We start from the raw sequence: 27998 nt of genomic DNA, 5'->3' as shown, positions 1-27998 counted from the left end.
CACAAGTCAGGTAGCACCAGCTCTGGAGAACTGTGACCAGGGCCATTTCCCATTCATTTAGGGAAGGCGGGGGGGGATCAGCTTCAGGGGGTCTCTCTTCAAACAGCTGATTAGCGGGAGTGCCATGAGTCGGACCCCCACCAATCTGATACTGATGACCTATTCTGAGGATAGGTCATAAATATAAAAAAAAAGCAGACAACCCCTTTAATGGGGTATTCCGGTTGTGCGAAGTTATCACCTTTTCTTGGAGATAACTATTAGATCAGTAGGGGTTCTACTGCTGGGAACGTTGACCCCATACCGCTCAGGGCCCTCCAAAATGAACTGAGTAGCTGGTCGGGTATGCGCACTGCTGCTCAGTTCACCTCTATGGGAGTTTTCTATAGCCGAGCGCTCTACTCTGTTGTCTCCGGACTCCCATAGAGAAGAATGGCAGCAGTGTGCATGCCCGACCTGCCGCTCTATTCTCATGATCGTGGGGGTCTCAGCAATAGGACTCCCACCGATCTAATAGTTAGTCCCCATTATGTGGATAGGGGATAACTTGTAACAACCGGAATACCCCTTTAATGCTACTTCTATGACAAAGTTGCCTTCGGATTTCGATACTTGACAGGAAAATACACAGAAGATATATAAAATGTCCTACACATTAGAAAACATGAGTAAGTCATATCTTATCACATGGTGCCGGTCTCCACCTCACTCACCATGTTCAGAAGTTCAGGCCCCTTCACCGAGATAAAGTTGAGTCCGGATTCGTTGGCTACGGCCTGAAATACAAGATAACCGTGTTTAGACTAGATGACTTGCTTGCCCTTTTCCTGCTACACGTGGTGCAGACGGGCGCAACGCCAAGGTGCTCGTCACGAGCTACTACAGTTGTGACTAACAGCGTGCCGCCATGTGCAGCTGTAGATGCCACTAACAAACACAGGCAAATAAGCCAATACATAGGTATGGCTCTCCATGGTTACAGACTACAAACAAACCCTGTGTAGTCTGATCCTGCATGTGTTACTCTCTTCCATCTGTCCAAATGCACTGGACACATGGGAGCCATGCACGGCTGCAGGGGCAGACTACAGAGGGTTTGCAGGCATTCTGCAAACACGGAGATGCATGGGATTGCAGAGGAGCTGCATACACAAGAATGGTAGAACATTTGGATTCAAATCTGTTGCAAAGTTGCATTGTTTTTTTTTGTTTTTTTTACTTTAGATGTTTGGTGCAGTGAAAAAATGGTGGCAAGTCTTCAAATCCTTAAGTGCAGAAGGAAAATAAAAATTATTAAAACCCACACATACATATAACTGGACAGTTTCTTATACCTTGGCGAGTAAGGTTTTGCCACAGCCCGGGGGTCCGGCAAGTAAGACTCCTGCAGGAGCCATGAGTCCGAGAGCCTTAAATTGCTCTGGATTCCTCACTGGTGCCTGGAAAGAGAGAAGTAAAATAACAGCAAAGTTACTGGAGGCTTTCACATGCACGGACGTTGATTTAAAGATATAACATGATAACTACCTGCAGCCACCACTAGAGGGAGCTTATTGCAGCTCATTCAGAATGCAGCAAGCTCTTAAGCTCCCTCTAGTGGTAGTTGGAGGTAATTGGCATGTTATCTTTGAAATCCATACCTATGCTAGTGATTTGGAGCTCTGTATCAGAAAAATGGAGCTCCACTAACTATAAAAATGGGTTCTCCGGGCTTTTACGATTGATGGTCTATCCTCAGGATAGGTCATGAATATCAGATCGGCGGGGGTCTGACACCTGGCACCCCTGCCGATCAGCTGTATGAGGAGACTGCGCTGTGCAGTCTCCCTTCTCGCTTCCTGTCCGCTGCTGCTGTCTACGTCTAAAGTCGGAACCCCGCCGATCTGATATTGATGAACTATCCTGAGGATAGGTCATCAATAGTAAAAGCCCAGACCACCCCTTTAAAGGGGTTCTCCACGGAAAATTATTATTTAGCAAGTGCCCCTAGTCTGTCTGCCCTACTGAAAGGATTACACTTACCTGCTCCCCGCCGCTCCGATCCTCCGCGCTGCCACCCGCATGTCTATCTTCCAGGCTTGTCGGTGTTTACATCCGCTGCAGCATGGTGACATGCTCTGCTGCAGCCAATGACTGGCTTCAGTGGAGAATGTGACCATGCTATGGCGGAAGTAAACACCACCGGGATTGGCAGAATGACGTGAATGGCAACGCAGAGAACCGGAGCAAATGATGGCGTCATTTCTAACAGAGGAAACAAGATTCGGGCCTGCATCTTAACCCGCCCTATGAAGGTTCCTCTAGGTCTAGGAAGTTGGTTGACGGTTTTCCGAAGTGTAGCCAATATTATGGCTTTCCATGTGAGCAGAGTGCAATGTCCAAAGTGCAGCCCAGTGACATCAATGTGACAGGTTAATGTGGAAACGCATTTTGTGCTCACCAGTATGGCCATGGTCAGCTCCTCCCGGATCTCATCCAGCGCCCCTATGTCGGCCCAGGTGACATCAGGGACCGTGGCAAAGCCTTCTCTCTTGGCTGACGGCTGCACCGACGGGAGAGCGCTCAGGAAATCGGCCATCTCAATGCACAGACCCTGCAGCTGCTGCTCTGGAAATGGCGCCTGCTCCATCAACACCTCGAGCAACCGCTGCAGCTCGCTCTGTAGAAAGGAGGAAAAAAACAGGACGATTTTCAGATATCCCTAACATTTCTCAGAAAGGGCTAGAAAAACATGGCTGCTTTCGTCCAGAAACGGCACCGTACCGGTCCGTGTCTGGTATTAAAGCTCAGCTCCACTGGAGTGACTGGGGCTGAACTGCAATACCGCACACAACCTGTGGTCAGAAGAGGTGTAATTTTAAGAAGAAAAACGCTGCCATGTTTTCCTAATGCTGGACTACCACTTCACATGTTGGATTATAGGGAGGTACATGGGCTCTGAGGCCTCCATTAGCCGCCCCGGTTACATCCGTCATAACAATATGGTGTACACGGCAAACCTGGCAGGCGAATGAGCAGTGTCAGCGACAGTTTTTATAAAAGGTCTCATGCTTGAAGTGTATCTGAACCTACAACTAAACTCTAATAAAACCTCATAAATGTGATAAAAAGAATATTTGTAATTTACCTTCATTTAAAAAAAAATTGCCTAGAAAAATGTGCACCTGCAGTTCAGATGCCGATTGTAATCTAGAATCCGTACACCGCTGTGCATGGGAGTACGGATTTCCTCGAGGCTGCACAGGCCGGAGCATCGCTCCTCCAATCTAAACCAGCGCTGATCTGCTAGCATAAGCAGGAGGAGCGAGCGCAGGTCAGGCACTTATTTCTCTAGGAAAAAAATAGATTTTTGTACTTACTCTTCCGTTCATTGGGGGACACAGGCCTTGACCATGGGTATAGCTGCTGCCGCTAGGAGGCGACACTAAGTACAAAGGTGCGAGCTCCTCCCTTCAGCTATACCCTTCCTACAGGGACTAAGCTAATCAGTTTGTGCAAAAGCAGTAGGAGAAGCCAGACAAACTAGGAAAACCAAACAATGTACAAACCCAGAACCACACAGGCCCGAAACGGCCCATAAACAGAATCAAACAGGGAATCCGTCCGCTGAAAAGACGCCGTCTGTGACCGATAGACGCGAACGGCCCGTACCAAATCCAGAGTTTGGAGCAACTGCTCCCGAGGATGAGCCGGGTCCGGACAAAATGAAGGGAGAATAATCTCCTAATGTAGATAAAATGCAGACACCACCTTCGGAAGGAAGGCCTGAACTGGACAAAAGGACTTCCTTATCCTGATGGAGGACCAGAAAAGGCGACCGACAAGACGGAGCCGCGAGTTCCGAAACCCTACGTATAGAGGTGATAGTCACCAAAAACGCCACCTTGTAGGACAGGAAGCAAAGCGACACCTGCTGCAAGGGCTCAAACGGACCACCGCCTCTGGGAAACCCCGAGCCTTTAGTACGGCGGCTTCAACAGCCATGCCGTTAAATGTAGCGACCCTAAATTCGGGTGGAAGATCGGCCCCTGCGACAGGAGGTCCTCCCGAAGAGGAAGACGCCAGGGTTCGTCGGCGAGAAGGGTGACTAGAGACGCGTGGAACACCCGGTGCGGCCAAATCGGGGGCCATGAGAATGACGGGCAGACCTTAGGACCTGATCTTCCGGAGGAGACACGGAATTAGAGGAAAAGGCGGGGACACGTAAGGAAACGTGAACGGACTCCACGGGATCACCAGCGCATCTGGGGTCTCTGGACCGTGCAACGAAGTCCTTGACCTTGTTGTTGAAGCGGGAGGCCATGAGATCCACGTCTGGTCGACTCCACCTCTCGCAGATGGCTTGAAAGACCTGCGGGTGAAGAGCCCACTCGCCGGGATAGAGACTCTTCTGGTTGAGGAAGTCCATTGTTGACGCCGGGAATGTGAACTGCCGACAGCGCCGAAACAGGTTTCTCCTCCCAGCTGAGAATCAATGTAGTCTACGCCATGGCTGTCAGGCTCCGGGTGCCGCCCTGGTGATTGAGATACTCCACCGCAGTGGAGTTGTCGGACTGAACCCGAACCGGACGACCCCTGAGATGATCAACCCAATGCTGCAGAGAGAGACGAATTGCTCTCAACTCCAGAACATTGAATGGAAGGGAGCGCTCCTCGCGTGACCATACTCCTTGAACAGAGAGATTCCCCAACACTCCCCCCCCCAACCCCTGAGGCTTGTGTCCGTTGTTAACACCGTCCACTGGAGAGGAAGGAACAAGCGACCCAACGTCAACATCGGAGAGACCATACACCATCTGAGGGCCCTGCGGATCGGGGCAGAAAACAAGATTTTTGTGAAACTCACCTGTAAAATCTCTTTCTCGCGGGGTTCATTGGGGGACACAGGACCGTGGGTATAGCTTGCTGCTGCCACTAGGAGGCGACACTAGGCTGAAAAGTGATAACTCCTCCCCTGCAGGCTATACCCCCTCCAGCCTGGAGAGAGCATATCAGTTTGTGCCCAAGCCATAGGAGTAGGAGAAAATAACCATACGGTAAACAACCAACAACTGACCAACGCCAGTCGGATCAAACCAGAACTGGGGCCATACTGGCTCCACAACCGCCAACAATCACAGCAAACAGAAATTACTGGGTGGGAGCTGTGTCCCCCAATGAACCCCGCGAGAAAGAGATTTTACAGGTGAGTTTCACAAAAATCTCGTTTTCTCGCTGGTATCATTGGGGGACACAGGACCGTGGGACGTCCTAAAGCAGTCCACGGGGAGGGAAAAATCACATGCCCATGGAGAAACAAACGCCCTCGAGGATGCGTAACTCACTGCCGCCTGCAAGAATTTGCTGCCTGGAACAGTATCCGCCGGTGCCTAGGAAGGCACCCAGTAAGACTTGATGAACGTGTGCCCGGAAGACCAGGATACTGCCTTCCACACTGGAAGCTACTGCATGAAGGAGATGGACCCGAGAAGCGCCGACCGCTGGTCGGGTGGGCCAAGACTCAGCTGGGCGTTGCCTACCCGAGGGCAAATGCCCGAGCAACTGTTGAACGGATCCATCTGGAAAACAGCCTTTGGAGGCCGTCAGCCTTGACAAGGACCCCAGGATAAGAATTGGTAGAAGTCCGTAGGGCTGTAAGCGCTAGTCAAGGACAAGCAAGCTCAGAGGCCAAATCACATGGCTGATGGAGAGCTTGGTTCGTGTACTACGAGGGAGAAGAAGAGAAACCCATGTGTGAGGTGTGGAAAGGCGACCACCTACTGCGAAAAAAGAGGATCCTGGACGGAACACTGCCCTATGTTCATACTTAAAGAAAAAAATACGTACAGGAAAGGCGTATCAACTCAGAGAAAAAAATAAATAAAAAATAACGCCACCAAACAGCTGGCTCCTGGCCGCAGCTGTGGAAGTAGAACTAAAAGGCCAAGTCCGTAGGATTCACCTCTGGTCCAGAGAACGCCCCCTAGGGAGCGGAATATTGATAGACCAACGCCCTTATAGCCATAGAGGCTTGTGGTGAGATTTCTAGTGAGAGAAGCTGCCTGATAATCACTAAGAAACAAACGCCTGAGCCAGGCGTGCCCCACTGCAGGCCAAAGTATCAATACCACACGGGAAAGGTAAAGTAAAGCCAATGTGAGCACCGCTAGCGATGGGAAGCCCCGTCAGTGACTATATTTCAACAAAGCGGCAACGCTGCCTGGAAGGGCAGATGAGTGGAACAAAGATGAGAGAAAAACTCTTGCCGGGTGAAGTTAGACTACGCTCCACCCGTCTTGGGAAGGCTCTCAGTCCACCCCCGGAATGAGCAGTGAAAGAACAACCACCATTGGCTTGAGGTGACGTAGATATCACCGACATCTGAAGAGAGGTAGCACCAATGGCGTTACGGTATGACTACTAGAATCCAGGTCCCGCTTAGAACGGCAATCTAGTGTTGACGAGTGCCGTAGGGACTGATCTACCCAGTAGAACGCACTCGAAAAGTAGGTGCCACTCACTGTAGTCTTCAACAAAAGATTATGTCTTTATTGGTCACAAACAATACTCTGCGACGCGTTTCGGCTCACATCAAGAGCCTTTCTTAAACATATGGATATGGATTAGATGTGGCAGAAGGACAACAGTTGTCAGAGCCACGGACCCTTATTGGTAGTAAACCAGAAAGAGGCCAGAACTAAAGCCCATTCCCATGTGAGACTGGAGCTCTACAGCGTCTAGTGGTGATGCGATACTCCGCTTGAAGGGGAGGCCCTACAAGGGAAGTCCCAAGAGTAATGCTCACGCCATACTCCAGCTGAGGAATAGGCCACACCGTAGAGGTCACTGATTCTCGTGTTAGAGGAATCCGTTGCCTGACGAAAGAACTGTGCAGAAGGAACCTTAGCATGTAATGGTGACTCAAACACCCCTCGTGCGGTAGAGGTTACCGCATGCTCCGCCAGCGTGGACATGAGGGGAAGGCCTGAGGACATCCAGTAGAATTTCTGGTATCAAGCTGGCCCAGTTAGTAGAGCTAACCTTAAACCCTCCACCTGAAAAGGAGCAACTGCCGAATTAGTACCAGGGTGGAACCCCTACCTGAGGGGGGCTGTCTCGCTACAGCGACTAGGAGCCTCTAGCCCTAGCGTGAAGACTACCCTGCGAAGGAGAAGCCGTTGTAGTAGCCACTGCAGATTGCCAGCATAACGCCCTCACCTAGATAAGGATGAGTGGTGGACGAAGCATCCGGAGTCGGTGGAATATTCTGCTTGCTGGATCTTGACCACCGAACTCTGTGCAGTGTGACTGACCCGAACGGTGGAGTGCTCATGGGGATGCGGAGTCTCTAGGACACCTAAGGCTGGGTGACACCCCTGAGAGCACAAAGGCCGACATTTTTGTGTCTCCAATAAGTGCATGAAGAAAAGAGGGATACAGTATTGGAGTATCCATATTATCCAGTGGCAGTATCCATATGCCACTAGATGAGAATATCAGGCACCAGCGGTACCGACTGTTGCCACGGACCACCTGTGAAGGAACCCAAGGCCTCTAGATTCGTGGAGTAGCTGAAATACAGCATGCAAAGATGCATAGTGATCCCCCCGTTACTGGATCGTTTGTAGAGGGTAATGCCATAGGAAGTATGTGATGGCAAATGGGAGATGGAATAGTAACCAACGGAAGCGCAATCCCCCGGTTATGGAAGGGGGTAGCGCGATAGTCAGAACCGCAATCTACAGAAGTGTAATTACCCACCCAATGGAGGGGGAAAAATCTACGGCAAGCACTGCGCCCAGTGGCAGTGCAAACGCTTTACCTATGATAGGGAGTAACATATCCAGTAAGTACTGTAACCCGAGGTAGTGCGAATACATCACCCATCGAAGGGGGTAACGCACCTAGCAGGAACTTGCATATGACGAGTTCTGTACTCTGTGGGAAGTGCCATCATCCCACCCCAGAAAGGGTGTAATGCGTACGTAAACACTGCGACAGCAGTGAGAATGCCATAATGCCACCTATACAAGAGGTTAATGCATACTGACGATACTGAGCCCAGTGGAACTGCAATTCTGCCACTCACAGAACGAGGGCACCTATGGCTGGCATTGAGGCCAATGCTAGTGAGGTCAGTCCACCTCAGGAAGGAGGTAATACCCAAATTAAGCACTGTATCTAGTAGAAGTGTAAGTAGTGCCTAAGGAAGGGGTTAATGCATACACCAGAACCAGAAAATTAATCCGGATTCATGTCAGAGTCCGAATAACTGTCCTGCTTCGGCTCGCTCGTGCGGAGTTCCACCTCTCAGCCTCTAGCCCATGGCTGTTGTAGGCTGTGGTGGTGTTGATATAAGAACCAAACTACCCGGAGGTGGAATGGAACTAAAGGTCTGCTTACTGATTGCGCAGATGGTGCTCTATTAACCAAACGACCCAGGAGGGTGGGTTGGGAACTTCCAGAGGTCCTCCGCTGAGTTGCGCAGGAGGAGAAACTCAAACAGACGCCCCCGGAGGGTGGATAGGAAGTTACAGTTGTCCTCAACTGGATTTGCGCAGTTGTAGTATTATTAACCAACCGGCCTCAGAGGGCGGATTGGGATCCTCCAGATGTACCCCACTGGACTTTGCAGTTGGAGCATTATCAACCAAACGGCCCGGAAGGCGGATTGGGGACTCTTCGGATGTACTCCACTGGATTTACGCAGTTGGAGAATTATCAACCCAACGGCCCAGAGGGCGGAATAGGAATCCCTCAGATGTACTCCACTGGATTTGCGCAGTTGGAGCATAATCAACCAAACGGCCCGGAGGGCAGAATGGGAACCCCTCAGATGTACCCCACTGGATTTGCGCAGTTGGAGAATGGATTTTGTGGTCTGAGGAGGGCAGGATTTGTTGCGCATAATTTTTATTTTTTATTTTTTTTGGTGAGGACCTAACCTCATATGGAGAGGTCAGGAAGGGCTGTATACCGCAATATTAAGGCACATTGTGCCTGCAGAAAGAAACGTAGGGTAAACAGGGGCCTGAAAAAAGGTGGCTGTGCAGGAAGGGTTAACCCTGCTCAGAGGACCGGAGCGGAGCTCAGCGGGCACCTGGGGGAGGGGGGACAGCTAGTCGGGGAGGATTCGCGCCTAAAGGACGAACCCGCCCCCTCCATAATCGGAATGAAAGTAGGCCGCAAAGCCGAGACATAAAGTTCGGCGCACAGCCGACCGGGCGGTACTGCCGGCCGGCTACCACAGAGGGACTTAAAGGTAACCGCCGATACCCCCTCCAGATCAGTGGGCAGATGTGTCCACCTGCTGCGGGAACCCATCCTGCGGCCGCAAAAAAACTGTACGGGCTAAGTTCCGGTAGGCCCGGAGAGAAGCCGGGGCCTAAATTTTTGGCGCCGGCCGAGTGAATAGCCGGCCGGGAAGTGGAGTGACCGGAGCGGCGCTCTCAAGCGCCGTGGCTGAATACCGGCCGCGGGTGTTCCCCCCCGCAGGCCGTATAACGTGCCGGCTACTACATTGGGGCCTGAGGTAATGTGGGGCCCTCATGAAGAAAAAAGTCCTCCATCTTATGAGGTGACAGAGGTGACCAAGGGGAAGGGGGGGGGGGGCTGAGGTACTTACCCAATGAGGACTACTCACCCCATCTTCATCCTCTTCTCTTCGCCCTTTCTCAGAGTACCAGCAGGGTCACCTCTTCAGCCGCTGGCACCCGAAGTGGCAGGGGACTGGAATGGCGGAGGGTCTCGCCGGATTCAGGTGACCCCTTTGGCTGGCGGGAAGCAGGGGAGCTGTGCTGCCCTGGTCCACTTTTGTTTCTTGGGGAGGGCGAGCGGTGAGGGATTCCGACACCGGCCTTGCTCCCGGGGTAGACAGAGTGGCTAGGCGACTCTGTTTCCCCAAACCTAAAAAAAGATAAAATAATAAAAGTAAGCTGCCCTGCAAAAGCAGGGAGGTCTGCCTCCTACGACACTAAGCTAAAAACTGATATGCTCTCTCCAGGCTGGAGGGGATATAGCCGGCAGGGGAGGAGTTATCACTTTTCAGCCTAGTGTCGCCTCCTAGTGGCAGCAGCAAGCTATACCCACGGTCCTGTGTCCCGCAATGATACCAGCGAGAAAGACGCATGGCCCGATCCAGGGAGGCTGAGGAGCGATCCCAGCTGGACAGAATGGCTCGCTGCAGCTTTCTGGTATGGACTGAGCATAGGGAACTGCTTCGAAGGCAGAGACCATGTGACCCAGAGCCCGCATACAGCGACGAATGGGAATAGGACATGGCCGCAACAAGGTAAGAACCCGAAGACTGAGAGCGGATAGCTTCTCCGGTGGCAAGAACAACTTAGCCTGATCTGTGTCCAGCACCATGTACCGATAAGTCAGCCGCCGTGTTGGATAAAGACAGACTATTACCGAGCATTTGGAAAACGGACACCACCTTGTGACGCCGAGCCGGGGCCAAGTCCTTCCGCCCCCCAACAGTAACCACCTCCTGGAGGGGCCCAGCTTTGTGGGAACCAGGTAACTTGAGGTGGAAGGGGGAGGGTACTGGAAGGAGGGGAACACTTTGGGGTTAAATCCACTATTTTTTTTTATACTCACCTGTCCGGCGTCTTCTGCTCCCCTGGCTCCAGCCAGATCACCACCTTCGGTGTGCAGCCCCTTGGGGAGGGACGCTACACCGGAACAGAGGGGACTTGCGGTGTACGACTGTGGTGAGCCGAACGCTGGCGGGATACAGAGGTTTTTACCGGAACCTCTGGTCCTCCTTTGCTTCTAGAGAACGGGACGGAGCAGGGGGCTTGGAGGACCCCCTGGTCTCACAGGTGGGAGTGCAGGCAGTTTTAAGGACTGTCTAAAACCTTCTGCAAGAAAAAAAAAAAAAGGGGGGGGGGGGGGAAGAAAACCAAAAACCAGCAGACCTGCCTCCTACAGACACTAAGCTAAAACTGATTAGCTTGGTCCCTGTAGGAAGGGTATAGCTGAAGAGGGAGGAGATTACACTGTGCTTAGTGTCGCCTCCTAGTGGCAACAGCTACACCCACGGTCCTGTGTCCCCCAATGATACAGATGAGAAATTTAAGTTAAATCACAAATATTCTTTTCAGCATATTTTCAATAGGTTTTAATAAAATCTAGGTGTAACATTAGGGACACTTTAATGCCACGTCTGGCCAGGACAACAAGCCTCCTCCTAATTTCTGGAAATCATCTACATCGTCCCTGCCTTGAAAGGTGGCAGCTACATGTAGAGTCTGATGCGGATGGCGAGTTGGATCCACACATCCATGCAGCACTGTACAGAACAGAACACGTTGTCATCTGAAGCTTTCAGTAGTGCAGCCACAGGGTTACGACCTACACCAGGCCATCATCTCTAAGCTCAGAAAGTTGGTTTTTGGGGGGGAAAAAGCTGTATAATACAAGCAGAAGGAGACAGCTGTCTACCCGTAACATCTGCAAGCAATATTTAATTTAAAGGGGTTATCCAATCCCTATAATGTCCCCCCTAATGCCCGAACCCCTCATACTGATCAAATGTACCCTGCTCCCGCGTACCTGTATCGCTTCTGATGCTGGCACGGCCACCGCTGCATCTCCCTGTTGCGCCTCTGGCGTGCAGGTGGTCGGGTCAGCCAATAGCAGGCCACGGCGGGGATGAGCGTCACCCACGATGCTAGCGAGGCTTGTTCCAGTCTCGGCCGGCTATTGGCTGCAGCGGCAGCCGTGTCGGCATCAGAAGAGACGCGGGTGCCTGGGAGCGGTGTAAGTATGACCAGTATGAGGGGCGCGGGCATTATAGGGGTTGGATAACCCCTTTAAAGCAGAGTAGATTTTGGGGCTCTGATCTCTCCTATACAGCAGTGTACATTACATGGGGCTCCCATCCCATCTGTACACAGCCTATGATATAGATCAGTTAATGTATAGGATTCCACCTAGATCAGCCCTTAAAGGGGTATTCCAGCTTAGTCTTCAATATGCGATCGGTGAGGGTTCAACACCTACCACCCCCACACCAATCATGTGTTAGGGGCAGCCGCTGGTGCCGGAAGCAGAAGGCTCCATCCGTTGAGTAATGGATAGCATTAACTTGAATGGGAGCCGAGTACACCGGCACGGCCACAGTTGGTGGGTCCTTCTGCTTCCAGCCACATCCACTGTTTCTGGCGCCAGATCCACGAGGACAGGACATCATTCTCTAAAAGCTGGAATACCCCTGTCAAGGCGTCTACCATTTTGTTCAACGTGAGTCTCACAGATATGGGAGCCTGTATCTCCTGCTTGCAACGGACTCATGGCCACCCCCAATATGTAACTGGATTACTGTATGGGTGGGCGGGCATATTCACCCTATGTTGCAAGTGGGAAATTGAGTGTTAGCAGCCCTCAGAGTTACATTCTCCTGTATTTATTACATAGGATGGGGGTCATTTCACCTACCAGAGCTGGTTTTACTTCGTGGACTGGTAACGTGGCTGCAGGATCTTCTACTTCAGCCTCCGACGATGGCCGATGCGGCAGCTGGATCAGCGCTCTGTTCACGGCACACATTGCCGCCTCTCTGCAGAGCGCCATCAGGTCTGCCCCGACGTATCCCGGCGTCAGATGAGCCAGATGCTGGAAGTCAAAGGATTCTGGGAGCCGGAGCTTCCGACACAAAGTCTTCAGGATCCTGAGAGAGCGATGACAGCAAGAGACATCAGTGCCAGGTCTGACCCTCGCGTTACATCCAAATACATTAACGCCAAATTTCACGGGACAGGAACCAAGCATGTCATCGTCAAATCCCTTCCCCTTGTTTAAAAGGCTTATGGACACCTTCGGGGCAATTTTTTTATGATTGCACTGTACTCCTTTCAATAATGTTTCAGTTGGTCTTTAAAATGTTCAGCCATTTTTGACATACAGGGGTTGAAAAATCTGTCTATTTGCAGACTGTCGCTCCCGAGCTTCGTCAGCTGACAGCTCATGTGAAGCCTTATCTCTGATCTCCTGACCTCATAGACACTCATTATAGCTAAACTCTTATCAAACTGATGAGAATATGAGGTCAGGAGATCAGAGATAAGGCTTCACATGAGCTGTCAGCTGACAGGACTGAGTAGTGATACTCTGCAAACAGACTGATTTTTTTAACCCTTGCTTCTCAAAAACAACTGAACATTTTTAATAAAGACCAACTGAAAAAATGATTTTTAATCCAAAATGAGTAAAATACAATAATAGTCAATTTGCCCTGAAAGTCTCCATAGCCTTTATTAATGACACCAATGGAAAAAAAAATAATCACCTGATGTCACAGAGATTAACCTATAGAATTATTTTCCTTTAGGGCAATGCTCACTTTAGTCTCGCTCCTTCGTCAGGGATCCCCAAGCAGATCTCCCGGTCAAACCTTCCGGCTCGCCTGAGAGCAGGATCCAGGGAATCCGGTCTGTTGGTGGCTCCGATGACGAGAACCTGAGCGGTGATGGACAGGTTGTTCAAATCTGGAGGGAGAAAGCAAAGAAGGTTCCTGCATGAGCCGCTATGTAAATGTGGACTTCTGGAAGAAGGCCCAGGAAAGGCTACAAGGAATGGGTGAAGAGGAGTCCAGGATCAACCCTAGATTCCCGCTGCCCACCCGCTGATTATAATGAAGACTATAACAAACCGTCCATGCAGGTAAGTAGCTGAGCCACAATCCTGCGCTCCATGTCCTTGGAGGCGACTTCTCTCTTGGGAGTGATGGCATCAATCTCGTCAATGAAAAGGATGCAGGGAGCGCTGCTCTGAAACAACAAGCGTCAAACTTCAGATCAAAATCCCAATGTAACGAGAGAGGTCGTCCTGATGGATTTACCACTAAATGCACTGGGACTATTGGTTAATGTGTCCCAAGCCGACATCATCACCAGTGAGGAACATCTTATTAGTTATTTTACCATTTTCTAACCCCAATGTGCAAAAATTGGACACAATCTCTTAAAGGGGTTGTCTCATCATAGACAATGGGGGCATATTGCTAGAATATGCCCCCATTGTCTTATAGGCGGGGGTCCCACCGCTGGGACCCACACTTATCTTGGGATCGGAGCCCTGCAAGGTGGTGGCTGGAGGACTCCGGCCACCAGCAAGCACGCTCCCCATAGAAGTGAATGGGAGCGCACCATGTATAACTGGCCACCGCTCCCATTCACCCCCTATGGGCCCGACATAAATAGCCGAGCCAGTGGGCGGCTGCGCATGTACAGTGCGCCCTCCAACACTTTCGGGGCTCCATTCTTAATATAGCTGCGGGTCCCGGCGGTGGGACCCGCACCTATAAGACAATGGGGGCATATCCTAGCGATATGCCCCCATTGTCCATGATGAGACAATCCCTTTAAGGGCACCTCAGAAATAGGCAGCCCACAGCAGCGCAGAGGAGTAAAGTAAGGACCTCACCACAGCTTGTTCAAAAAGATTCCTCAGTTTCTGCTCAGATTCTCCCGAGACTCCTGACACCATCTCTGTGGCAGCAACCTTCAGCATCGGTATATCCAACTCCTTAGAAGAGATGAAGAGCGCATTATATTGTGAATGATGAAATATTACACTGCGTCATCAGAAAATTACTTCAATTCGCTTGTTATCTATGAAATATTCCACATTTTACGCTGGCCAGTAGAGCACACAAAAGGCTGACATTTCCGGTTTTCTGCAGTGCACTAGTCAGCTTTGCTGTGTAGACTAGGACAAGGTCAGCACAGTCATCTCAGGATCATTACAGGGTGACGTCGGTAGAGTCCACTCATTGTCGAGAGGGGTGAATTTCATCAATTAAGGGGAGAGCAACCATTTATATGAAAGTCGCTCACCCCAGCAATCGCCTGTGCCAGTAACGTCTTCCCGGACCCTGGAGGCCCATGTAACAGGAAGCCACGGGGAGGCACCACCCCCAGGTGCTGATAGACTTCAGGGTGACGCATGTGAATCAATAGTTTACAGACTTCCTGTAAAAAAAAAATTACACAAATGGTGATCAATTAACGCACTGCTCTGCAGCAGCTTGGGTGCATGTTGAGAGGTTCCGCAGCAGCTGAGGTGTGCGGTATGAGGTTCCGCAGCAGCTGAGGTGTGCGGTATGAGGTTCCGCAGCAGCTGAGGTGTGCGGTATGAGGTTCCGCAGCAGCTGAGGTGTGCGGTATGAGGTTCCGCAGCAGCTGAGGTGTGCGGTATGAGGTTCCGCAGCAGCTGAGGTGTGCGGTATGAGGTTCCGCAGCAGCTGAGGTGTGCGGTATGAGGTTCCGCAGCAGCTGAGGTGTGCGGTATGAGGTTCCGCAGCAGCTGAGGTGTGCGGTATGAGGTTCCGCAGCAGCTGAGGTGTGCGGTATGAGGTTCCGCAGCAGCTGAGGTGTGCGGTATGAGGTTCCGCAGCAGCTGAGGTGTGCGGTATGAGGTTCCGCAGCAGCTGAGGTGTGCGGTATGAGGTTCCGCAGCAGCTGAGGTGTGCGGTATGAGGTTCCGCAGCAGCTGAGGTGTGCGGTATGAGGTTCCGCAGCAGCTGAGGTGTGCGGTATGAGGTTCCGCAGCAGCTGAGGTGTGCGGTATGAGGTTCCGCAGCAGCTGAGGTGTGCGGTATGAGGTTCCGCAGCAGCTGAGGTGTGCGGTATGAGGTTCCGCAGCAGCTGAGGTGTGCGGTATGAGGTTCCGCAGCAGCTGAGGTGTGCGGTATGAGGTTCCGCAGCAGCTGAGGTGTGCGGTATGAGGTTCCGCAGCAGCTGAGGTGTGCGGTATGAGGTTCCGCAGCAGCTGAGGTGTGCGGTATGAGGTTCCGCAGCAGCTGAGGTGTGCGGTATGAGGTTCCGCAGCAGCTGAGGTGTGCGGTATGAGGTTCCGCAGCAGCTGAGGTGTGCGGTATGAGGTTCCGCAGCAGCTGAGGTGTGCGGTATGAGGTTCCGCAGCAGCTGAGGTGTGCGGTATGAGGTTCCGCAGCAGCTGAGGTGTGCGGTATGAGGTTCCGCAGCAGCTGAGGTGTGCGGTATGAGGTTCCGCAGCAGCTGAGGTGTGCGGTATGAGGTTCCGCAGCAGCTGAGGTGTGCGGTATGAGGTTCCGCAGCAGCTGAGGTGTGCGGTATGAGGTTCCGCAGCAGCTGAGGTGTGCGGTATGAGGTTCCGCAGCAGCTGAGGTGTGCGGTATGAGGTTCCGCAGCAGCTGAGGTGTGCGGTATGAGGTTCCGCAGCAGCTGAGGTGTGCGGTATGAGGTTCCGCAGCAGCTGAGGTGTGCGGTATGAGGTTCCGCAGCAGCTGAGGTGTGCGGTATGATGATGAGGTTCTGCAGCAGCTGAGGTGTGTGGTATGATGATGAGGTTCTGCAGCAGCTGAGGTGTGTGGTATGATGTTCTGCAGGAGTGGCGCACATGTGTGTTGTGTATATATTGCATAGAAAACCAGCATCTACATCACAAGAGGTCCTCATCGCCCGCAGTGAGGGATCTGTAGGGGTCGTACTTACAGTCAGGGTCTCATCATTTCCTCCGACATCTTCAAAGCGCACAGACGACTTCTGCAGCTTAATGGCTTCTGTAAAAACACAGAAAGAGGAGAACTGCTGGAACATTCCTTACGACGAGTTCACACAACTGTTTAGTGGCATATTGTGCGGTATAAAACCCAGCTCCAGACGTTAGCTGAAGGTCTATGGGGAATATGAAACAGGGCACACGTGCTTTTTTTTTGCTACTGCCATTTTTGCTCACTAGGTGGCGATCTCGAGTCTCTGGAGTTTTGATATCTCCAGGGACAAGAAAATTCCAGGAAAAAAAGTGTTCACACAGTTTAGATAAAAAATTGCCATTAAAAAAACGAAAGAAATAATACAAGTACAACAGGAACCTACGGTATTATCTCATCTCTCCAGAATAAATATCGCTTCCTCAGCCAATTAAGTCTATGTTCAGATTAGACATTTTGCTCAATCTGTCCCTTCTGGGTTAACTGTCCGGGGGGTTTGAGATGAGCCCAAGAGAACGATGTAACCCCCTCCCCCTCCCCACCTCCTTATGGGTCTCTGTATTGTTTCTTTTTTCCTTTCTCTTTGTAGTCACATTCTTTAGGACTAATGTTTTGATAAGTTGCAGATCAGATTATATTCGCCCTAATAGTAGAATCTATGCAGCTACCGCCTCAGGAGCATTTTCTCCACGATGGAATACCGCAGATATATCCTGTATTATACTCCAGAGCTGCACTCACTATTCTGCTGGTGGAGTCACTGTGTATATTACTTATCCTGTACTGATCCGGAGCTACAGCCTGTATTATACCCCAGAGCTGCACTCACTATTCTGCTGGTGCAGTCACTGTGTACATACATTACTTATCCTGTACTGATCCTGAGTTACATCCTGTATTATACTCCAGAGCTGCATTCACTATTCTGCTGGTGCAGTCACTGTGTACATACATTACTTATCCTGTACTGATCCTGAGTTACATCCTGTATTATACTCCAGAGCTGCACTCACTATTCTGCTGGTGCAGTCACTGTGTACATACATTACTTATCCTGTACTGATCCAGAGTTACATCCTGTATTATACTCCAGAGCTGCACTCACTATTCTGCTGGTGGAGTCACTGTGTATATTACTTATCCTGTACTGATCGACGCAGCAGAACACTCACCTATCTTCTTCATCAGAGCAGATTTTATGTCTTCGTCGACACCCTGGGCGTCCATCTTCTCTCTCCGGGATTTCTTTAATCTTGACTTTTTCTTCTCAGTGTCCAAGAGAGATGTCTCCACTGATTTCTATTGTGGAACAGAAAAGAATTCTTAAAGCTTGATATCTGTTAAACTTAGACATAGCAGAGCATGCTCTTCCCAGACTCGACCAGCAGAGGGCAGAAGAGCATGGGATGGAATGCAGTATTGGAGCCAAAGAAACATTTTGGAATGCAGCTTTGGATGTGACTGGAGTATAAGACAAGATTAGTGCAAGATATAGCAAAGATCTGTAAGTAATATTCTAGGCAGTGCTCCATTTCATCTACTGCCCACCCCTCAGCACTGGCGGGGATACACCTGGGTGCGGTACCTCTGGTTCTTCAGTTTTCGGTCCCCCTTCTCCATCCTCACACAGATCTATCAAGATGTTCTTCTCCGTGGCTTTTCTGGGCGTCTTGTCAATGAACCATCCAGCTCCTGAGGTTCTAGTTTCCAGGGAGTTTCCCGTTGACGCTGCTCGGGGGTGTTTGAGTCGAACCGGGGTGCTGGTGTCCGGAACATCATTTTTGGTGGGGGTGTCCAAGCTGGATTCAGGATTTCCTTTCCGGTACAACGACAGTAGAGAGCTGTTCATGTGATTCGTGGACTACAAATAAAGACAAAGATCTCCTGTAGAGTGTCAGCTCTTATGGGCAGGGACCTCTCTCCTGTAGAGTGTCAGCTCTTATGGGCAGGGACCTCTCTCCTGTAGAGTGTCAGCTCTTATGGGCAGGGACCTCTCTCCTGTAGAGTGCCAGCTCTTATGGGCAGGGACCTCTCTCCTGTAGAGTGCCAGCTCTTATGGGAAGGGACCTCTCTCCTGTAGAGTGCCAGCTCTTATGGGCAGGGACCTCTCTCCTGTAGAGTGTCAGCTCTTATGGGAAGGGACCTCTCTCCTGTAGAGTGCCAGCTCTTATGGGCAGGGACCTCTCTCCTGTAGAGTGCCAGCTCTTATGGGCAGGGACCTCTCTCCTGTAGAGTGCCAGCTCTTATGGGCAGGGACCTCTCTCCTGTAGAGTGCCAGCTCTTATGGGCAGGGACCTCTCTCCTGTAGAGTGCCAGCTCTTATGGGCAGGGACCTCTCTCCTGTAGAGTGCCAGCTCTTATGGGCAGGGACCTCTCTCCTGTAGAGTGCCAGCTCTTATGGGCAGGGACCTCTCTCCTGTAGAGTGCCAGCTCTTATGGGCAGGGACCTCTCTCCTGTAGAGTGCCAGCTCTTATGGGCAGGGACCTCTCTCCTGTAGAGTGCCAGCTCTTATGGGCAGGGACCTCTCTCCTGTAGAGTGCCAGCTCTTATGGGCAGGGACCTCTCTCCTGTAGAGTGCCAGCTCTTATGGGCAGGGACCTCTCTCCTGTAGAGTGCCAGCTCTTATGGGCAGGGACCTCTCTCCTGTAGAGTGCCAGCTCTTATGGGCAGGGACCTCTCTCCTGTAGAGTGCCAGCTCTTATGGGCAGGGACCTCTCTCCTGTAGAGTGTCAGCTCTTATGGGCAGGGACCTCTCTCCTGTAGAGTGTCAGCTCTTATGGGCAGATACCTCTCTCCTGTACAGTGTCAGCTCTTATGGGCAGATACCTCTCTCCTGTACAGTGTCAGCTCTTATGGGCAGATACCTCTCTCCTGTAGAGTGTCAGCTCTTATGGGCAGGGACCTCTGTCATGTTTTATCATTCCTTGTCAGTTGGGTGTTATTCCCCTGATTGTACCGTGCTGTGGGATATGCTGCCGCTATGCCATCCTACTCATCTTTATAAGCCGCACTTACCGGCTGGTCTGTGTAATCATCTGTGTCTGTGGAGTCATCAGAAGGACCTTCCGGATCCCTGGACGAAGAAAATGGACATGACGTGGTTGTACTGCATCTGAACCCATATGGTGGTCACCACCTGCGGCTTTTAGAGCACGCGGAGAGGGCCACAGGCTTCAGACCACCAACGTAATAACATCTACATAATGGCTGCCCTCTGCTTTTTGCTCTGTAGTTGGACAACCTCCGCCGTCCAGTTCCAGGCTGTTAGTTATCAATGCTTGCTTACCCCTCCGCTCCTCTGCGTGCCCGCTTTGCCAAATGTGCTCCTTCCAGAACCCCAATGTCTTCATTCTCATCGCAGATAACCTTAAACACTAGAGCAGAACAGAAAACCGCCAGTCACTGATCACGTAGTCCATAACACAGGACTGCAACTCACTGCCACACACTATGGGGCACCGCTATATACATGGCGTGCAAGATATAGAGGAAGCAAGTGCTTGACTGTGTCCGTCACCCTAGACCTCAGTGGAGGCCTCACCATTTCTCTAACCCCCCCCCCCCCCACCTCTGGATTTAGAGGGGTGTCAGGGTATGAGACCCCTGCTCTCCTGATCCTTTAGATACTTATATCTTATAGATTAGAATACTGCATTAGATGCCCGCCATGCTGATTACGAGGGCGTAACCCTTTGAAATGCCACGATGAGCGTTGAGGTGACGGAGGGGGCACCAGACCTTGCATGGGCAGACAGCCCAGGATCTGCCGACCATAGTCCTTGGGTTGTCTGACCAGGTTAAAAAAAACAAAACATAAAATATAATAATGGTTCTTCCCTCCGGAACAGTAAGGATTACGAGACTACATCCGGCCTCTACGCAGTATATACCGTATACTGCCCCCGTGAGGTCATGGGAGGCGCTCACCTTTCTCCACTTGGATTCTAAAGGCGTTTCGTTTTCTTCTGCCGTATTCTGCACTGAAGAGAAAACACAGGGACAAGGTAAAGCACTTAAAGGAGCACTCCGGACAAAACCAAATCCACTGCGTTATGCCTAGTATAGGATCTGAGGGGGTGGAGCATGACATAGGGACACCCAGAACACAATACCCGCCCCCTTTGATCCTGTATTAGGCAGGTACGTCACCTTAAAGTGCACCTCCGGGTTTTGTAAAGCTCCTGACATACATCTTTTCTGTAGAGCACTCAAGCTGTGCTCAATATCACACTTTCTTTAAAGGTTATATACACCTTTGGGGGCAATTTTTTAAAATTATTGCATTGTACTTATTTGTAGCTAAAAAATCATTTTTCCAATTGGTCTTTATTAACAATATGGAATCCTTTTCTGCGTACAGAGCTGAGATGCTCAACTAGCTGCCTGTGGATTTTTTGTCATTTCTGTCACCTGGGGAGCAGAGGGACTCCTTATCTCTGCTCTCTCAGATTATCAACACTCATTAAAGCTCAATCCTTACCTTACAGATAAGAATGTGGCTTTTAAGTAAGTGTTTAGGACCTCTCAGTAGTTTAGAGATAACGCTTATTAGATGACCGGCACAAAGTGAAAGTACCAGTCACACAGTTAGAAAAACAGTTGACCCTTTGTGACTGAACAGCTCAATATTTTTAATAAAGGCCAATTGAAAATATGATTTTTAGCCAAAAATAAGTTAAATGCAATCATAAAAATCTATTCGCACTGCCTGTTCGGTGTATGGGGTACGTTTGCTAAACACATCCATAGGCTGCCACTGAAAGGGTGGAAGCCTACGGGGGACGTATCCCACGGTTTTCTTGCACAGTGGCATATGACAGACGCTTCCACCGGGGTAATCCCATCTTGGACATTGGGGGCATGTCGCTAGGATATGCCCCCAGAGTCTAATAGGCGCGGGTACTATCCCACCTCTGGGAGCCGCATCTATAATTAGAACTAAGCCCACAAAGTGAAGGAGGCCGCACAGCTGCCCTCCATTCATTTCTATGGGAGTACCGGAGCACTCGGCTATTTCCGGAAGTCCCGTTGAAATGAATGGGAAGAGCACCACGCAAGTGCGGCCATCGCTCCATTCATTTCTATGGGGCTTGCGGAAATGGCTAACTCACAGCTTGCTGTGGCTCTCATGCACGGCAAACAGAGCACTCTACCGATCCCCGACTGTGGCTCTGTTAGGGGGTGACTATGTCATTAGTTTGTCTGTGTGTGCGTCTGTATGTCTGTCTTGTTTGGCCAGCAAACCTCTCTGTGTCCACGATTACTTCTGCAGACAGACTAAGGCTGCGTTCACACTATCATCCAGCATTATCACCTTGCCTGCGTTACAGAGTGTTAGCTACTTGCTACCAAGGTAGTTGCAAATACCCATGAAGAGAATTTATTTTGCTGTTATTTTGGGGGGTTTTTTTCCTTTAATTTTTGCTCAAAATAAATATGAGCGTAAACTGAGTTTAGACTTTTTTTAACGGCATATACACCCAGTCTCATTTCGCCTTAGTAACGGTGAGATGAGACAACCCCTTTAAGTCTATGGGAGTGTGGTGGTCACTATAAAATTTTAAGATGTGCCAGGACAAACACTTATCTCCTATCCACAGCACAGGGCAAAAAGAGCCCAACCTCTGGGGCCCCTGGAGATTGCGAGAATGGAGGTCGTGTGTCCTTCCAATTGAATGTAGTGCGGACATGCGGGGCGGAGGCTCTATTCAACTCTATGGGACTGCCGGAGATCGCCTCTCACAGCGCTAAGGGCCGCATTTAGCAAAACTGTAAAAAACAGCAAGTCTGTGCTTTCCTTACTGCCCATATCAACCAATCAGAGCTCAGCTTTCATTTCTCAAATGGTACTGGAAAAATAAAAGCTGAGCTCTGATTGGTTGACGCTCTGTGCAGCACTGTAGACCCCTACAAGTCATTACTACGGTTTCTGTGGCATCACATGATCCCTCTCAGCCAGTCAGCAGCTCTCAAAAGGATCACGTGACGCGCACTCCACAGCGCAGAAACAGGAGTCCGGCTGCATCACATGATCCCTATCAGAGCCCACGACTGGCTGGGAGTGATCACATTCTACAGTAGCTATATGGTTACCTTGACGACCAGAGTGCCCGCTCACCGGGCGGCATCTACATCGTCGGCTTCTGGCGGGAGGCAATCACCATCACCGGAGCCACCCTTTAAAGGCATAGCATGGCACACAGCAGGGAGCTCCAGCTGCTGCGAAACTACAACTCCCAGCATGCACACTTCCTCTGCTGTTTTTGTAACTTTCACAGAAGTGAAAGGAGGATTGTGGGAGTTGTAGTTTCAGAACAGCTGCAGTGCAGGAGGTTATTGATCCCTGCATAATTGGATAATGACCACGTATGTTACCTGTAGGTTTTCTGCAGGTCGGCAGCAACGGCAGCAAGGTCCACGTACCCGCCACATCTGTTACTGCTCAGATACTGCAAAAAAGAAAAAGGAAAAACTGAGGCCAGACAGGACGGAGGCAGAGGGGCCCAGCAGGACGGAGGCAGAGGGGCCCAGCAGGACGGAGGCAGAGGGGCCCAGCAGGACGGAGGCAGAGGGGCCCAGCAGGAAGGAGGCAGAGGGGCCCAGCAGGAAGGAGGCAGAGGGGCCCAGCAGGACGGAGGCACAGGGGCCCAGCAGGACGGAGGCACAGGGGCCCAGCAGGACGGAGGCACAGGGGCCCAGCAGGACGGAGGCAGAGGGGCCCAGCAGGACGGAGGCAGAGGGGCCCAGCAGGACGGAGCAGCCCAGCAGGACGGAGGCAGAGGGGCCCAGCAGGACGGAGGCAGAGGGGCCCAGCAGGACGGAGGCACAGGGGCCCAGCAGGACGGAGGCAGAGGGGCCCAGCAGGACGGAGGCAGAGGGGCCCAGCAGGACGGAGGCAGAGGGGCCCAGCAGGACGGAGGCAGAGGGGCCCAGCAGGACGGAGGCAGAGGGGCTAGCCTACTAATAAAAGGTAGTGGAGCGCTGCTCTGAGGGTTAGTTCAGCTCTGGAAGAAGAAACATGAACTCCAGGGCAGCCTCCATTACCAGCACATAATAGAGGCCTCCATGTGGATCCTGGACCTTTGCAGCTATCAATAGCAATTGGTTGCCCACCAAAAGGGGGTACCAGTTTAACTGTTTTAGGCTGACAGCTCAGTTCCCCCCTGTTTGTATGCTCATAGACGATCCTCTCACTTGTGGTTCAGCGACGTGTAACAAATATTCGGTGTACTGACTTCCTAACGAGCTTGGGCTTATACACAACAACTAATAAGTACAAGCAGAGCTGCCGTGTAAAGCATGGTGGAGGAAGAGTGTGGATGCCTCTGCTAGGAAGGCAGACAGTGCATGTCAGACTGCCTTACACAATATGTTATCACTGACTACTGCTCCTGGACACAGGTATGACATTTATCAGGTCTCATCATGTGATGACCTGTGACTGTGAAAGTGCATGCTGGGACTTGTAGTTCTATCTAACATTTCCTCCCAGCCTTATTATAACATTCTACTGTGGGAAACAGTCATCAGCCTGGGCGACTACCACAGCAGCGCAGAGGATTAGAGGACCCCCTTCGGGTCCGCACAGGCTCCATTACCTCTGACAGCCGCTGCTTCAGCCTCCTGTCTATCCCTGGAGACACAGGACGAATCTTCATGTCCACGGCTCCTAACTCACATGTGAGCCGGGGGGCCTAACACGGAGCTGGCCTCAGCGATGCCTGCGTCACACGCCGGCTATCAATCAGATGGTGTCTTTTCACATAGGTGTCTAGGCAACTGCCTGTCCAGGGAGGAGCACATTTCACATAGCGTCACATTTTCCCAGTGGCCGGGGTTCTCAATACTATAGATGCCGCTAGACCCGGCGCGTTATTTAAAAATAAATTAATTAAAGAAGCCAGAGGCAGTCACATGACAGCTCTACAACACGTGACTTGGACAAGGGTCCTATCAAGGTTCCGGGCTGGGGTGATGACGTAACATCACGTGACACTGTCAGCTTGCTCCTGTAGAGGCTCCTTCTCCTCCTGGGTCGCAGGGAGACTTTAGCATTGAAAATCCCGACCTGATGGGATTCTTTAAAGGGAACCTGTCACCGGTATTTTGGGTATAAAGCTGAGGCCATGGGTTGCTAGATGGCCGCTAGCACATCCGCAATACCCAGTCCCCATAGCTCTGTGTGCTTTTATTGTGTAAAAAAACCGATTTGATACATATGCAAATTAACCTGAGATGAGTCCTGTACGTGAGATGAGTCAGGGACAAGACTCATCTCAGGTTAATTTGCATATGTATCAAATCGGTTTTTTTACACAATAAAAGCACACAGAGCTATGGGGACTGGGTATTGCGGATGTGCTAGCGGCCATCTAGCAGCCCATGTCCTCAGCTCTATACACAAAATCCCGGTGACAGGTTCCCTTTAAGCTCCTTCTTCCACTTTATGGGAGCGCTCTGCGTGGATTGTACTAAGTGGTGCACGACTTTAATTAATGGACGCAGAGATCCTGCATGGATTTCTTTATTTATTTTTTTACTCAGTGATTTGCGTTCAATGTGATGTTTTGCGTGGAGAAACATAGGCGGCGGAGTTACAAAAGCGACCATGTACCCCCCCTAAAAGGTCTCACGCATAGGATTAAAACATTACACTCTTGGGCGCTGTGCGGTTGCCGTGGAAACTACTGCCAAGTGCGCGTCCCGTGTGTCTCCGTGTCCAGTGTTTCAGTAGAAAAAGACCGGGTGGCCATGAAAGGGTTAATAAAAGCAAACTGTCTATCCTTGATTCTGGCGGTGCCCGGGTCTCCGCTGCTGTCCGATTCCTGCAGGCGCCTGGACACAGCAGGGAATACCGGACTCTCTTAGCGGCGGCCACTTTACTGAACTCGCCGCCTCCATTCCTGCAATGTGTTTATTTTTTTATATGGTACTACTACTGGCACATGATGGGGGCATCTATGGGGGTACTTGTTATTGGCACATGATTGGGGGGCATCTTGGGGGCGCATCTTACTCTTTCATTATTGGGGGGCACTTCTTACTGGTACATTATTGGTGCACTTTTACTGCCACATTATTGGTGGCACTTTGGGGGCACTTCTTACTGCCACATTATTGGGGGCTTCTACTGAGGCCACAAAGAAGGGGTATTTTATACAGGGGCACATTATAGGTGGGTACGATTGGCTCATCTATGGGGGGCACTAAGAAAGGGTATTATATTCTTGCAAATTATGGGGGACACTGAGGGCATCTACTGGGGCACTATATATGGGGCATTTTATACTGGCACACTATGGGGACATTAGCTCAACTGGGGGCATTAAAAGGGGGTATTTTTTGCACTGGCACATAAGGAGAATTATTACTACTGGGGGTCTATGGGGAACATGACTACTAGTATGGGCACTATGGGAGCATTATTACTTCTGGGCACAGTGGGGACATGTTGGGGGCACTGTAGGAGCACTATTACTACCATGTGTGCTCTAGTAGAGAATTATTCCTATTGGTGGGACTTTTGGACCGCTATTACTGTGGGGCACCTTGGCACAGTATCAGCTCACCACAATTATTTTGGGGGACGTTATGTTTACACTATAAGTGTCAGGGGCACTATTTGCTGGGCGCAGTTATTTTAGGGCACTGTGTGCCAATAATTATTGAAGGACGCTATCTGCATGGTACTAGTATTATCAGGGGGTTTATCTGTTTCTACAGTATAGTATTGGGGGAGCACCGCGGCACAGTATTGGGGGTGGTAGGGTGATTTGTCCAGATGATGGGAGGATGATGGAAAAGTAGTAAACTAAGATTTGTTTGTCAAACTGCAGAGACGAGAAATGTCTGAAAACTGGTGTCTGTCTGAAGGTCTGAAAGGAGAAGATGAGGAAAGAGAACATCTACATTTGCAAGAAAAAGTATGTGAACCCTTTGGAATGATATGGATTTCTGCACAAATTGGTCATAAAATGTGATCTGATCTTCATCTAAGTCACAACAATAGACAATCACAGTCTGCTTAAACTAATAACACACAAAGAATTAAATGTTACCATGTTTTTATTGAACACACCATGTAAATATTCACAGTGCAGGTGGAAAAAGTATGTGAACCCCTAGACTAATGATATCTCCAAGAGCTAATTGGGGTGAGGTGTCAGCCAACTGGAGTCTAATCAGTGAGATGAGATTGGAGGTGTTGGTTACAGCTGCCGTGCCCTATAAAAACACACACCAGTTCTGGGTTTGCTTTTCACAAGAAGCATTGCCTGATGTGAATGATGCCTCGCACAAAAGAGCTCTCAGAAGACCTACGATTAAGAATTGTTGACTTGCATAAAGATAGAAAGGGTTATAAAAGTATCTCCAAAAGCCTTGCTGTTCATCAGTCCACGGTAAGACAAATTGTCTATAAATGGAGAAAGTTCAGCACTGCTGCTACTCTCCCTAGGAGTGGCCGTCCTGTAAAGATGACTGCAAGAGCACAGCGCAGACTGCTCAATGAGGTGGAGAAGAATCCTAGAGTGTCAGCTAAAGACTTACAAAAGTCTCTGGCATATGCTACGATACGTAAAACACTAAACAAGAATGGATTTCATGGGAGGATACCACAGAAGAAGCCACTGCTGTCCAAAAAAAACATTGCTGCACGTTTACAGTTTGCACAAGATCACCTGGATGTTCCACAGCAGAACTGGCAAAATATTCTGTGGACAGATGAAACCAAAGTGGAGTTGTTTGGAAGAAACACACAACACTATGTGTGGAGAAAGAGGCACAGCACACCAACATCAAAACCTCATCCCACCTGTGAAGTATGGTGGTGGGGGCATCATGGTTTGGGGCTGCTTTGCTGCATCAGGTCCTGGACGGATTGCTATCATCGAAGGAGAAATGAATTCCCAAGTTTATCAAGACATTTTGCAGGAGAACTTAAGGCCATCTGTCCACCAGCTGAAGCTCAACAGAAGATGGGTGTTGCAACAGGACAACGACCCAAAGCATAGAAGTAAATCAACAACAGAATGGCTTAAACAGAAGAAAATACACCTTGTGGAGTGGCCCAGTCAGAGTCCTGACCTCAACCCATTTGAGATGCTGTGGCATGACCTCAAGAAAGCGATTCACACCAGACATCCCAAGAATATTGCTGAACTGGAACAGTTCTGTAAAGAGGAATGGCCAAGAATTACTCCTGACCGTTGTGCACGTCTGATCCGCAACTACAGGAAACGTTTGGTTGAAGTTATTGCTGCCAAAGGATGTTCAACCAGTTATTAAATCCAAGGGTTCACATACTTTTTCCACCTGCACTGGGAATGTTTACATGGTGTGTTCAATAAAAACACGGTAACATTTAATTCTTTGTGTGTTATTAGTTTAAGCAGACTGTGATTGTCTATTGTTGTGACTTAGATGAAGATCAGATCACATTTTATGACCAATTTGTGCAGAAATCCATCTAATTCCAAAGGGTTCACATACTTTTTCTTGCAACTGTACATCAAAGAGACGTCACTGGATGTAAGAGGT

The 27998-nt window shown here is 50.3% G+C and overlaps 1 protein-coding gene across 2 annotated transcripts in view; it reads right to left on the bottom strand.

Moving 5' to 3' along the window:
• NVL (nuclear VCP like) overlaps positions 1-24197 on the bottom strand; it is a 44194-nt gene extending 19997 nt beyond the window's left edge. The window contains exons 1-16 of one of the 2 annotated variants that reach the window (XM_040430573.1): positions 24063-24197; positions 22836-22913; positions 20388-20440; positions 19747-19834; positions 19476-19533; positions 18045-18320; positions 17632-17758; positions 16461-16528; positions 14823-14957; positions 14410-14511; positions 13637-13754; positions 13328-13472; positions 12424-12655; positions 2441-2659; positions 1335-1439; positions 714-776 (exon numbers count right to left, since the gene is read on the bottom strand). In XM_040430573.1, the coding sequence (XP_040286507.1) occupies positions 714-776; positions 1335-1439; positions 2441-2659; positions 12424-12655; positions 13328-13472; positions 13637-13754; positions 14410-14511; positions 14823-14957; positions 16461-16528; positions 17632-17758; positions 18045-18320; positions 19476-19533; positions 19747-19834; positions 20388-20440; positions 22836-22913; positions 24063-24118 (1923 nt within the window). In that variant the 5' untranslated portion in view covers positions 24119-24197. Of the gene's footprint in view, positions 1-713; positions 777-1334; positions 1440-2440; positions 2660-12423; positions 12656-13327; positions 13473-13636; positions 13755-14409; positions 14512-14822; positions 14958-16460; positions 16529-17631; positions 17759-18044; positions 18321-19475; positions 19534-19746; positions 19835-20387; positions 20441-22835; positions 22914-24058 lie in introns of both variants that reach the window. The other variant, XM_040430574.1, reaches the window with a different exon arrangement.
• Positions 24198-27998: the final 3801 nt, after the last annotated feature.

The sequence above is a fragment of the Bufo bufo genome, chromosome 4, assembly GCF_905171765.1.
Source record: "Bufo bufo chromosome 4, aBufBuf1.1, whole genome shotgun sequence".
Taxonomy (NCBI): Eukaryota; Metazoa; Chordata; class Amphibia; order Anura; family Bufonidae; genus Bufo; species Bufo bufo.
This window is presented reverse-complemented; position numbering and strand designations above follow the sequence as displayed.